The sequence below is a fragment of the Notolepis coatsorum genome, assembly GCF_963971535.1.
Source record: "Notolepis coatsorum genome assembly, chromosome: 12".
Classification (NCBI taxonomy): domain Eukaryota; kingdom Metazoa; phylum Chordata; class Actinopteri; order Aulopiformes; family Paralepididae; genus Notolepis; species Notolepis coatsorum.
This window is the reverse complement of record NC_140176.1, coordinates 31,317,335-31,329,535: the sequence shown is the minus strand read 5'-3', so window position 1 is coordinate 31,329,535 and position 12,201 is coordinate 31,317,335. Positions and strand designations below refer to the sequence as shown.

General features: G+C 48.8%; 1 protein-coding gene across 2 annotated transcripts in view; it reads left to right on the top strand.

The window, feature by feature from the left end:
- ube2wb (ubiquitin conjugating enzyme E2 Wb) overlaps nt 1-12,201 on the top strand; it is a 39,222-nt gene that overhangs the window by 16,975 nt on the left and 10,046 nt on the right. For both annotated transcript variants that reach the window (XM_084326255.1, XM_084326256.1), the window contains exon 3: nt 5,973-6,075. In XM_084326255.1, coding sequence (XP_084182381.1) covers nt 5,973-6,075 — 103 coding nt within the window. The remainder of the gene's footprint in view (nt 1-5,972; nt 6,076-12,201) is intronic.

Here is a 12,201-nt window from a genome sequence, read left to right as displayed (position 1 = left end):
GAGAGGCGCGCGCCTCAGCTCCTTAACAGACCTGTCTACCTCGAGTGAGCCTCGTGTACTTTTTTTTTTTTTTTTTTGGGTTACCGCGGCGGTTTGAATAGCTTCGCAAATTTGTGCGGTAAGGAAAAAATCAATACCGCGGCAGCCCTATATGTAAGTATATAAGTAATTTGCTATTTATTATACTTTATACTTGTTATAGCACATGCATGAGTCTTGTCTCTTTTGAAAGGTAACATTCCGAAGTTTCTTACACAATAAAGAAAAATCACTTTGAGTGCTAATGAAATAGAGTAACAGAGGTTTGAACACGCTGAAGTAAAGGTTTTGTGTAGTCATATTTCTGTTTAGTGGTTGTCAGATGCCTGTTTTTAAGTTCCAGCTGAGAGGTAGGAGCTGGAAAACATAACGGTGTATATGTATAAAGTATAATAAATCGCAAATTACTTTGGGTATGCAATCGTCAAAAACAAGCCCGATGCTTAACCTCTTAAGCCCTAGCCATATTTTCTGAAAATTCGCCTAAAAATATACTCATAAGTAAATTGCTCCACCTCTACAAGGTCCATTTGCATGTGCTTGGTATCTAGGGACATCTTTGGATCTCAGGGAATGTATTCCCAGTGTCAGAAATATTGTGTCTGTTACTAGGCTTGAGTAAATTGTAATGAATAAAGGAGAATATACATTTTCTTTTTTCATATTTGACTGCGAATAACATTGACCAGACGTGAAGAATTGCCACTGAGCTCATTCAGCACCTTCTTGAGATCATGTGTACAAAAAATCTAAGGAAATGAATAAAGGGCAGATGTTTTACAGTGGGTTTTGTAGATACAGTACAGCATTTTGCCATCCGGACGCATGCTATTTGTAATATGAATATAGCATATCAGGCCTATAAATTAGCTTATTATGGCCAAGTCGCACATCTATGGATCCCCGGGGCTTAAGGGGTTAAAGAAGCATTTAGGCTTAAGTAAAAGTCCTTTTCAACTTATTTTCATTGTACTCTACTTGTGCTGTGTAATGACAATACATTTTGAATCTAATCTAATATTTGAGAATGTCCCCCAGACCCCCATATTAAAATTCAACACCAAAAGTGTAACATCAGAAATCGGAGCAAAGTGATCTTCTGCAGTGCTGGCAAACGGAAGCATATCGGATCTCTCTTAACGGAGAGTGTTTTCCTCAATCATATTTTTAGACGTGAAGCACCTCTGTGACTCGATGACCCTCACGCTTTCAGCAATTCATTCACTCCCTCACTCACAGCGAGCCACTCTTACCCCCTAGTGGCGGCTCACAGTCATGACACTGTAAGACCAGTTCAGTCCATCATTGACGGTGTGTCCTTGTTGTGCAGTTAATGGAAACAGGCAGGCGAAGTGCACTGATGTCCAACATGTTTGCACTGAAGCACGGCAACCGGTTGACACATTGTTCCATCATGTTGACGAATAAGTAGCAATTTCAGAATTCTGGACCCCCCCCCCCCCCCCCCTAAGCGCTATTTCATTTAATTTCAAACCTTTATTTCAACTCGTAAGACACTGAGGTTACCCTCTTACTGTGACGACGAGCTTACAAAACAAGACCAGACAAGAGATCATACTTTAAAATGCAGCAAAAGAAAATATTTCAAGTTTTATTTGTCACATATAAGGTAGTATATAAGGTAGTGAAATGCTTGGTTCTGTGTGAGCCCCCTGAGAATGTGCTCCATACAGTAAAAAAAAATGCAAACTTTCTTTTTTACTTACAAATATGTTGTTGATCAGTGGAGTATTTTCTGAGCATGATCCATGCTGTTGTTCATACACCGCTCTGGCTAGTTAGCCACCAGACGGATGTAAAGTACCAGCTTCAGTCTGTACAAACCCTGAACATTGCATCCTACTCCATTATGGCAAAAATCATGATCAGGACGGCACAATAACCGGTATCTTGTTTTCATGACAACTCTTGTACAGAAAAAGGGATTGTTCAATACTCAGGGTAGTCGTCCGGTCCAGGGTCAGTACACAAGGGGGTTTCTCAGCCAGTCCAGAGTCCAGTACACAATGAACACCTTCTCGCCTTCACCTCTCCTCTCACTACCTCTCTCCTTACACAACTCTGAATATCTCAATCTCTCTCTCTCTATGTCACAACTCCAACCTCACCTCCGCTCAACTTACTTCTGACTAACCTAGTGTCTTTGTAGTGTGTGTCTGGGGCGTGTGCACGTGAGATGTGGGTGAACTAATGATGCACAGGTGTGTTCTATCAGTACTAATCGGCTACCTAATTGTTCCTACTCCTTCCGTGGCAATAATATCTACCGTCCTTCACATATCCATGGGAGGGGGGGGGTGATATTTGCCACTGGTAAATGGCTGCTTTTTTTATTTAGCGCTTTACAATTTGTTACTCACATTTTACCCATTCACTCACACATTCACTCACACATTCACACACTGACGGCGGAGGCAACCATGCAAGGTGCCAACCTGCTCATCTGGAGCAATTCTGGGTTAAGTGTCTTGCTCAAGGACACATCGACACGCTGCCTGGGAGGAGCGGGAATCGAACCGGGAACCTCCAGATTGCCAGACGACTGCTCTACCTCCAGAGCCACTGTCGCCCCCATATATATATATATATATATATATATATTTTTTTTTTAACGCATGGAAGAAAACCTTTTTAATCCAGACTTAGGGGCTCCCCTAAATATTTCCTTACTCCCCTACATGTGTTCTTACTCCCAGTCATCCCTGTTATCACATCCTGAACAGTGACAGTCAAGTTTGTGTTGTAACCTTTATTTACTCAGGTTCACTGAGCACAGCTGCTCTCACTCTGTTGTCTACATTCATACCCAGTCTGAGTTACAACATGAGTTAAACACCCAGTCTGAGTTAAACAGTAAACACCCAGGGCTAAATCCACAAAGAATGGATTGCACGGAGCAAGTTGCACCCTTACTTACATTATGAATTGAAAATGGGGGACCCTGATGTAAACAAGATGAAAGTCTTTCTCTGGTCTGCATCCCCTTAACAATTGTGTGTATTGAGCCGTACTGTATTGTACCCATTCTGCAATCTGTTAATAAAATGTCCATTCAATCAATCAGTGCAGATTGATTGATTGACTGAACTTGCTCCGTGCAATCCATTCTTTGTGGATCTAGCCCCCAGTCTGAGTTAAACACCCAGTCTTAGGGGCCTTTCTCACTCACCCATTCGGTTCCGTTCTGGTCCGTTCCGAGATCTGATGCAAACTCCCCCCTCCCTCCCCCCTCTAGTTTGTGTACACACTTCAGTCTTGGTTCGCTCCGGGTTCTGTTTACGGTTTGCGTTTGAGCGTTTACGCTTGCCGTAGGCGATGATGTCACTTTCGAAAATGTAAACAGGAAGTGTGTTAACACGACGGCGGAGACTGGATGCTGATATAAAATGAACAAATAACCAATAAATATGAAGTTATATTTGAACCTCTGTAAGCCATTCTGAAGAAGGTGTGTTCACACCGAAACGTCATGATTACAGGCTGCCAATAAATTTGGAAAAACCTGGAGTGCGTGCCTGGACATTGTTTCCCTATTTTTATGTATGATATCGGAGGTTACAGCACCCAGTGTCAAGTCTAGTGAGGTGAGCGCGTTCTACTACTTTTTTTTAACCTCTGTTGTCAAGCCTTGTCAATATAACCCACCCCATTTTATCACAAATGGATGGTGTTGTAGAGTTCGCTTTTGAGCGTTTCCCAGGGCCAACTCTAAGCTAACGGCTAACGCTAGTTAGCTTAGCCTAGTACTAGTCTAGTATAGCCACTGGCACTGTAACACTTATTTTTCAGCAAAGAACGTGCAATAAACAAAACGGATACATTCACTGTGTGTTCTGCCTCTCATTTGTTGATGAAACAAAACTAACATCAACACAAGTGAACACCAAAAGCTGAGTTTAGTCTCGTCGGCGCTGATTTTGTTAGCTTACATGCTAACGTGAATGGAATATGCCAGTATAACAGTATAGCATTGTGGCCTAATGCGAGCCAGGGAAGTGCTGTGCTTTGTAACGCGGCTTCATGTTTTCATCCACTGAGCTGTGAGGTATTGTCCAGTTGTTGCTGTGTGGTTTTATCTGCCCAAAATTCAAGCAAGCATGAAAAGCATTACAGTAACGACGTTGTGTGTGTCACGCCCCCCGCTCCCACTGGCCCGCACCCGAGACCACCTATTTCAAGCGTCCCAGGTTCAGCGGGGGGTATTCCGAATCAGCGCCGCTTCGCACCCAAAAGGGGTGTGTCCGTCTGAGTTACAACACCCAGTCTGAGTTACAACACCCAGTCTGAGTTACAACACGCAGTCTGAGTTACAACACCCAGTCTGAGTTACAACACCCAGTCTGAGTTACAACACCCAGTCTGAGTTACAACACCCAGTCTGAGTTACAACACCCAGTCTGAGTTACAACACCCAGTCTGAGTTACAACACCCAGTCTGAGTTACAACACCCAGTCTGAGTTACAACACGCAGTCTGAGTTACAACACGCAGTCTGAGTTACAACACGCAGTCTGAGTTACAAGCACCCAGGTGGTGCCTTGCTCAAGGGCACTTCAATCGGTTGTTTTTGAAAGACGGGAGAGCGTTATTTGCTCCCCCACCCCACACAGATTTTCCCTGCCGGTCTGGAGGATCGAAGCACCTGTGTATACTGCATACTTTACTTACTCATAGTATATGTGTTTATTGCAACCATAATGTATAATATAACTGATGGGGCATACAGACCTTCATCTGCACCTTTGATCACACTGCCTACTTGCTCATACTGTATGCGTATAATTAAGATTTAATTAGGGATCCCCCGATCACGTTTTTTGCCACCGATACCAATCACCGATCGTCTATGAGCCATATCGGCCGATACCGATCGATTACCGATAGTTTTTGGTATAAAAAAAAGTATATATATATATATATATATTTAATATTTTATTTTTTATAAAAAATATATATTATATAATCATACTTGTAGTTGTATTATCTGCGAGACATCGCCACCACGCAACAAGTCAAAATGCTCGCTATCTGCAAACAGCTCCACTGTCTGTGTGTACTCGAGTAGCCTCCAGCTACGGCCAGGATTCTCCGGCGCTGCAGCTGGACCCTATTGGTATAAATCACATTCAGCATGCCCTCAGCTCAAATACGCATCGAATCAATGTTATAAGACATTGATATCAGGAGCTATCTGTAGCTACTGCTAGCCGGCTAGATAACATTAAGACAACGCCTCGGTGAACTATTTAGTTTAGAGCTAACGTGAACTACCGAGTCAACGGAGGTAACTTATCATGCACTCGACTATTGCTGGAGCATTTGTTGATATCAGCAGCTATCAGTAGCTAGCCAGCTAGATAACGTTAGACAATGCCTCATGTAGTCACTGGGTCATTTAGTTTAAACGGTAACGTTAGCTCGGTAGGTAGTCAACGTTAGCTCACGTCGCATGCACCAGACTATAGCAGACTGCGAGGCATATGAGCCTCTTGTTTACACGAGTGCGGGAGGGGCTGGGGAGGAGGAGGGGCCGTACGCTGCAGGCAGCTGAGAGAGAAGTCAGCAGTGAGATCTCCGCTAAGAATTGGATCATGTTTTTCGATCGGTTTTGACGATCGGCGAAAATAAAGCATTATCACCGATCTCATATTTATACTGAATATCGGCCGATACCGATCGCTGGCCGATCAATCGGGGCATCCCTAGATTTAATTATATTATTTACACTGCCTATTTACACTGCCTATTTTTTACCTTTCTACTGTACTAACTATAATCGTATTGCCTATATTTATGTTTCTCTACTATTACCCTGCACCTCCCCTCCCCCATGCTGCTATGATGCCTGCATTTGCCCAAGGGGATCAATAAAGGAATATCTTATCTTAAAACATGTTGTGCTTCTGTTTCAGGTGGATTGTAGACATGGAAGGGGCCTCTGGAACACTCTATGAAGGAGAGAAGTTTCAGCTGCTCTTCAAATTCAGTAGTCGCTACCCCTTTGATTCACCTCAGGTAAGCAACCTGATGTTCATCATTACTACCCACCTCATACTATAGTCTACCCATATAACTATGTACAATAGTGCTGTGTATACTGTGTATGTGACGCGGCACTGTCTAGGTCAGATTGTGCCGGCAGAGAAGATTCTTCAGCCGAAAACGTTGCATGATTCAGAAATGGGTCAACATTTTGATATTGGCAATTTTGAGTGCTTTGAAATGTTCTCTATCTGTTTCCTTATTTGCAAAACGTAATACGACTTGTAAATATGTTAATTATTGTTAACCTCTTAAGCCCGAGGGGTCCGGTACCGGACCCACAATGACATCACGCCATAAATCCATCTCTACAGAATGTATGAATTAATGTTGCTGTGGCGATAAGAAAGTAGCGAGCCAGAGACGTGGTTCGAGTTGAGGTACTTTACTTCTCACTCACATAGCATTTACAAATGACAACAAAGTTAACCCGGAACCGGAAGTGGTATTTAACCTGTCCCCTAAACAGTACAACCCCACACTCTTAAAGGCACAAGCCCACCTTGGTGAATGTCTCTTAATATAGGTCACCACACAGGCCCCCCCAGAATTCACCAATACAAAACTGCAACTAATTAATAGCCAGTGAACAGTCCATCAGTGAACAGATCACAGCATGAAATAGTCAACGTGGAGGGGGACGGATCAAGCGGCCGAACCGACTGCGCTTAACCAGAGGGGGATTAAGGGAGATAAGTGGAACCAGCGGCCGGGCCACGGAAGGGGCCAAGGCCGGAACAGAGGATAGGGCAGGGGTCTGAGCCGAAACCGGGGGGCGCCCCCGCCGCGGGGGTAGGGCCAACTTAACTGGTTCGTCCTTGTCCAAGTGAGCAGGCTTAAGACGGTCTATAGTGACCCGCTCCGGCCTGCCTCCCATGTCCACAACAAAGTTTTTAGTGCCTGCCTCCAAGACACGGAAAGGCCCGTCATAAGGGGGCTGCAGCGGGGTCCGATGGCTGTCGTGGCGGATGAAAACATATTTGGCCAACGGCAGGTCCCTGGGGACGTAGGACTGGGGAAGGCAGTGGCGGGATGTTGGAATGGGAATAAGGGCATCGGCAACACCCCGGGACGCTGTTCGTTGGGAGGCGACGGACCAGGACGCTGTGGCCCCCGGAAGAAACTCCCCAGGGACCCGCAGCGGCTGGCCGTACACCAGCTCGGCGGACGAGGCCTGGAGGTCCTCTTTGGGGGCAGAACGAAGACCAAGCAAGACCCACGGGAGGCGGTCAACCCAGGCGCCATCCGTAAGGGCAGCCCGAAGAGCGGCCTTCATGTCCCTATGGAACCGCTCGCAAAGTCCGTTGCCCTGCGGGTTGTACGCCGTAGTGCGGTGGATCTTCACCCCCAGGTGCTCCGCAACTGCAGTCCAGAGCTCCGAAGTGAACTGGGGGCCCCTGTCGCTCGTGATGTCCCCCGGTGTGCCAAAACGGGCCACCCAGCAGCCGATGAACGCCCGGGCCACCTCCGCTGCCGTAGTGGAGGACAGTGGAACAGCCTCCGGCCACCTGGTGGTCCTGTCCACCATGGTGAGGAGGTGAGTATATCCATGGGAGGGGGGCAGGGGGCCCACCAGGTCCACATTCACATGGTCGAACCGCCTCTCCGGCACTATAAACGGTGCCAAAGGGGCTTTGGTATGGCGGTGCACCTTGGCACGCTGGCACGCCACACATGAGCTAGCCCAGGTCCTAACATCCTTCCGGAGGCCAGGCCACACAAACTTGACCCCCACCAGCTTAGTCGAGGCCTTCACACCTGGGTGGGAAAGGCTGTGGATCATGTTAAAAACCCGGCGCCGCCAGGCCGTAGGCACCATAGGGCGCGGTTGGCCAGTGGAGACGTCGCAGAGGAGAGTGGCGTTAGCTGTGTCGAACACCACATCCTCCAGCTGCAGTGCGGTAGGACCCGTCCGATAGGCCTGAATGTCCGAGTCCGTGGCTTGGTCTGCCGCCATGGCGGCATAATCTAGTCCCAAGTGGACGGACCCGATGACCGCCCGAGAGAGGCAGTCGGCGACAAAGTTGTCCTTGCCCGCCACGTGCTGAATGTCCGTGGTTAACTCGGAGATCGCCGATAGCTGCCGCTGCTGACGTCCCGACCACGGCTCCGAGGTCTTGGCCATGGAGAACGTTAGCGGCTTGTGGTCCACAAAGGCAGTGAACTGGCGGCCTTCCAACAGGAATCTAAAGTGCCTGGTGGCGAGGAACAGACCCAGCAGTTCCCTGTCGAAAGTACTGTACTTACGCTCGTTGTCGCGGAGCTGTTTGCTAAAAAAGGCCAGTGGCTGCCAGGCACCGCCCACCCACTGCTCGCACACCGCCCCCACTGCATAGTCAGAGGCGTCTGTCGTGAGGGCGACCGGGGCAGTGGGAGAGGGGTGCGCCAGCAGAGCAGCGTTGGCTAGCGCGTTCTTGGCAGCCCCAAAAGCGCTGTCCATCTCCGAGGACCAATCTAACTCGTCCTTGGGCACTTTGCCCCGCAGGGCCTCATACAAGGGCCGCATGAGGTGGGCAGCATGGGGAAGGAACCGGTTGTAAAAGTTCACCATGCCCAGGAACTCCTGTAGAGCCCGTACGGTGCGGGGACGAGGAAAACTGGCCACGGCCTCCACCCTGGCGGGGAGTGGGGTGGCTCCCTGTGGAGCGACATGGTGTCCGAGGAAAGTGATGGAGGACTGCCCGAACTGGCACTTGGTTGGGTTCACGATGAGGCCGTGCTTACTGAGCCGCTCAAACAGCTGCTGGAGGTGTGTCATGTGCTCCTCTATGGACGTACTGGCTATAAGAATGTCATCCAAGTACACAAACAAAAATGGCATGTCCTGGAGCACAGAGTCCATCAGGCGCTGAAACGTCTGCGCCGCCCCCATGAGCCCGAAAGGCATTCTTAGGAATTCGAAAAGCCCAAAGGGTGTAATGACAGCTGTCTTTGGCACATCCCGTGGATGGACCGGCACCTGGTGGTAACCGCGCACCAGGTCCACCTTGGAGAAGATGACAGCCCCTGCCAGGTGGGTAGAGAAGTCCTGTATGTGCGGAACAGGGTACCGGTCGGGGGTTGTGGCGTTATTAAGGCGACGGAAATCGCCGCATGGACGCCAACCTCCGCCAGCCTTTGTAACCATGTGTAATGGAGAAGCCCACGGGCTGTTCGAGCGGCGCACAATGCCAAGTCGCTCCATGGTGGAAAACTCCCCCCTGGCGATTGCCAGCTTGGCTGAGTCGAGGCGCCGGGCCCGGGCATAGACTGGGGGGCCCTCTGTGGTAATATGGTGTTCCACACCGTGTTTGGCCACTGCCGATGAGAACGTGGGTGTGGTGAGGTCAGGGAAACCGGCGAGCAGGCGTTCATACGGGTCCCCGGTGGCAAGTGTGTTCAACAGGCAGAGAGCTCTGCCCCCCCCAACCGCCCCAAGTGTGCAGGGGTAAGAGGAAAAAGAGAGGGCATCGATCAAGCGACAGTTTTTAACATCTACCAGTAAGCTGAAAGCACAGAGGAAGTCTGCTCCCAGGAGCGGCGTGGACACCGCAGCCATCACAAAACCCCAGCCGAAACGGCGCCCCCCAAAACACACCTCCACATAACTGGTGCCGTAGGTACGTATGGGCGTACCGTTCGCTGCGTCCATCTGGGGCCCGTGTCTGCCGTCCATGGTGTCCACGCCCTGTGCCGGCAGGATGCTGCGTTGCGCGCCCGAGTCCACCAGCAGCCGCCGGCCAGACAAGGAGTCGGTGATAAACAATAGCTTGCAGTCATGGCCGGCACCCACAGCCACTAATGAGCGCCGGCCCTGGCGTTTCCCTGCCCCTTGAAACTGCATGGCTTGCGACACTGCTTGGCCCTGTCCCCAAACCTGGCATGGTAATAGCAGAGCCCATCATCGGGTTGGCGTCGGGCTGTCACCGCAGCAGCGGTGTCTGTATAGGCCTCCAGTGGTGGGGCAGAGGTGCCCTGGTGGGGCAGCAGCGCATGGACAAACTGCTGCTGCCTGTTGGCCAGGAAAACCCTGTCCGCTTCTGCAGCCAGGCCGCGATAGTCCTTGGTGGAGGAGAGGAGGGAACTCGCCAGTGCTGTGCGCACAGGCACTGGAAGCTGTCGCAAGAAAATGTGTGTAAATAGAAAAGAGGGATCAGCTGATCCCAGTACAGCCAGCATTTTTTCCATCAACTCCGACGGTTTGCCATCGCCGAGGCCGTTGAGGGACAGCAGGCGGTCCGCTTTCTCCAGTTCTGACAGTTCATATAGCTTCAGAAGGAATGTCTTTAGCGCATTGTACTTGTCAGCTGCCGGCGGATCCTCCAACAGCATCATCGCCCGTGCCGTCGTTGAAGCATCCAACGCCGCCACAACATGGAAGTACTTAGTTATATCCTGTGTTATTCCTCTCAGCTGGAATTGGGCTTCGATGTGTTGAAACCACGGCCGGGGATTATGCTGCCAAAAGTCGGGCAACTTGACGGTCGCAGCGTAAATGTTCGCTTGTAGCATGTTAGCGTCGTTAGCATTCGGCGCGGGAGCTTGCGGTTGCGCGACGCCGTTGTCTTGAGACATAATGCTAAATGCTGTTAACGTTACAAATGTTCTTCACAGGGTCACCAATGTGGCGATAAGAAAGTAGCGAGCCAGAGACGTGGTTCGAGTTGAGGTACTTTACTTCTCACTCACATAGCATTTACAAATGACAACAAAGTTAACCCGGAACCGGAAGTGGTATTTAACCTGTCCCCTAAACAGTACAACCCCACACTCTTAAAGGCACAAGCCCACCTTGGTGAATGTCTCTTAATATAGGTCACCACATTGCGTTTATTTATTTTTAAGATTTATTTTTTTAGTGTTTATCGCTTTATTCTACTGGGCAGTCCAGTAGAGAGAGAGAGAGAGAGGTGAAACGGGAGACAGAGTTGGGGGAAGACATTCGACAAATAACGATGGGTTCGGGAATCGAACCCGGGTCAGCCGTGCCGCGACTCAGCGCGTTATGTGGTTCGACACTGGGGCGCCCTATTTTATTTTTTAAATGTAGCCAAGAGTAAAGTCCATAACCCTGTCAAAACAGTCAACGTGTATATTTTCAGCACTACGTTTGTTTACCAATGGTTTAAGTGTTATTAGTGAAATATGAGTCGACTAGAACTTGTTTTTGGCGCTCAACCGTTGGTGACCAAACACGAGTATTCTCATTTTTGGCGGCCAATGAGTTAAGGAGCACTAATTGGGCCAAAGACCCAGAGAAATGACTCAACAATAAACTAAACTAAACAACACACAGACATGATAGAAAACTACATCTACGATGTATTGTTCCCGGGCGGAACGGGTGGAGTCGCCATAGCGAGGGGATTATTTTAACTTAATTTAAAATAATCTTAGTTTGTTTATCAGCAGCAGCCTGCCAGCCTAAAAATAGGGATTGGGTTGGGGCCGAGGAAATTAGATCAAGCAGCTAGCTACCACCCAACCGGCTCCGGAACAGGACAAGGATAACAGACTGTCGTAGCCGGCCTCTTTAGCACTCCTGCCGGGTCCCAGAGGTGGAGCCAAATATAGCCGGTGGAGGCCATTGCTAATATCACAGGGTGCTTTTGTAATGGTATGTTCTAAGGTGTGGGCATATATATATATATATATATATATATATATATATATATATACACACACACACACACAATGAAGTACTGCTTTTCAAAAACACCCCTTGTCGAATACAATCAAAAGCAAAAGTGTGAGATAATGTTGGACCCTACATGTCCACTTCAACCCAGGTGAGTGATGCACTCTGGCTGTCCAGCTCTCACTCCTGTGGGTCCTGCTCTAGAAGCCTCTTGACGGTTGACAGCTTATGACGCGTCCGCTGTATTCTTAGTCATGAGGTGTTCTGCACTGCCTGTCTCTTTTCTCCTACTCTCTCCCTCTGTCTCTCTTTCTCTCTCATGTGAGTCTCATGTAAAGCTCTCTCTCCGTCTCTCTCTCTCTCTCTCTCTCTCTCTCTCTCTCTCTCTCTCTCACACGACCCCCTCGAAAACGAGATAGCATATCTCACGGGGTTTATCCTTCTAATAAAAGTTAATGTGAGGCTTTCTCTTTCTCTCATGT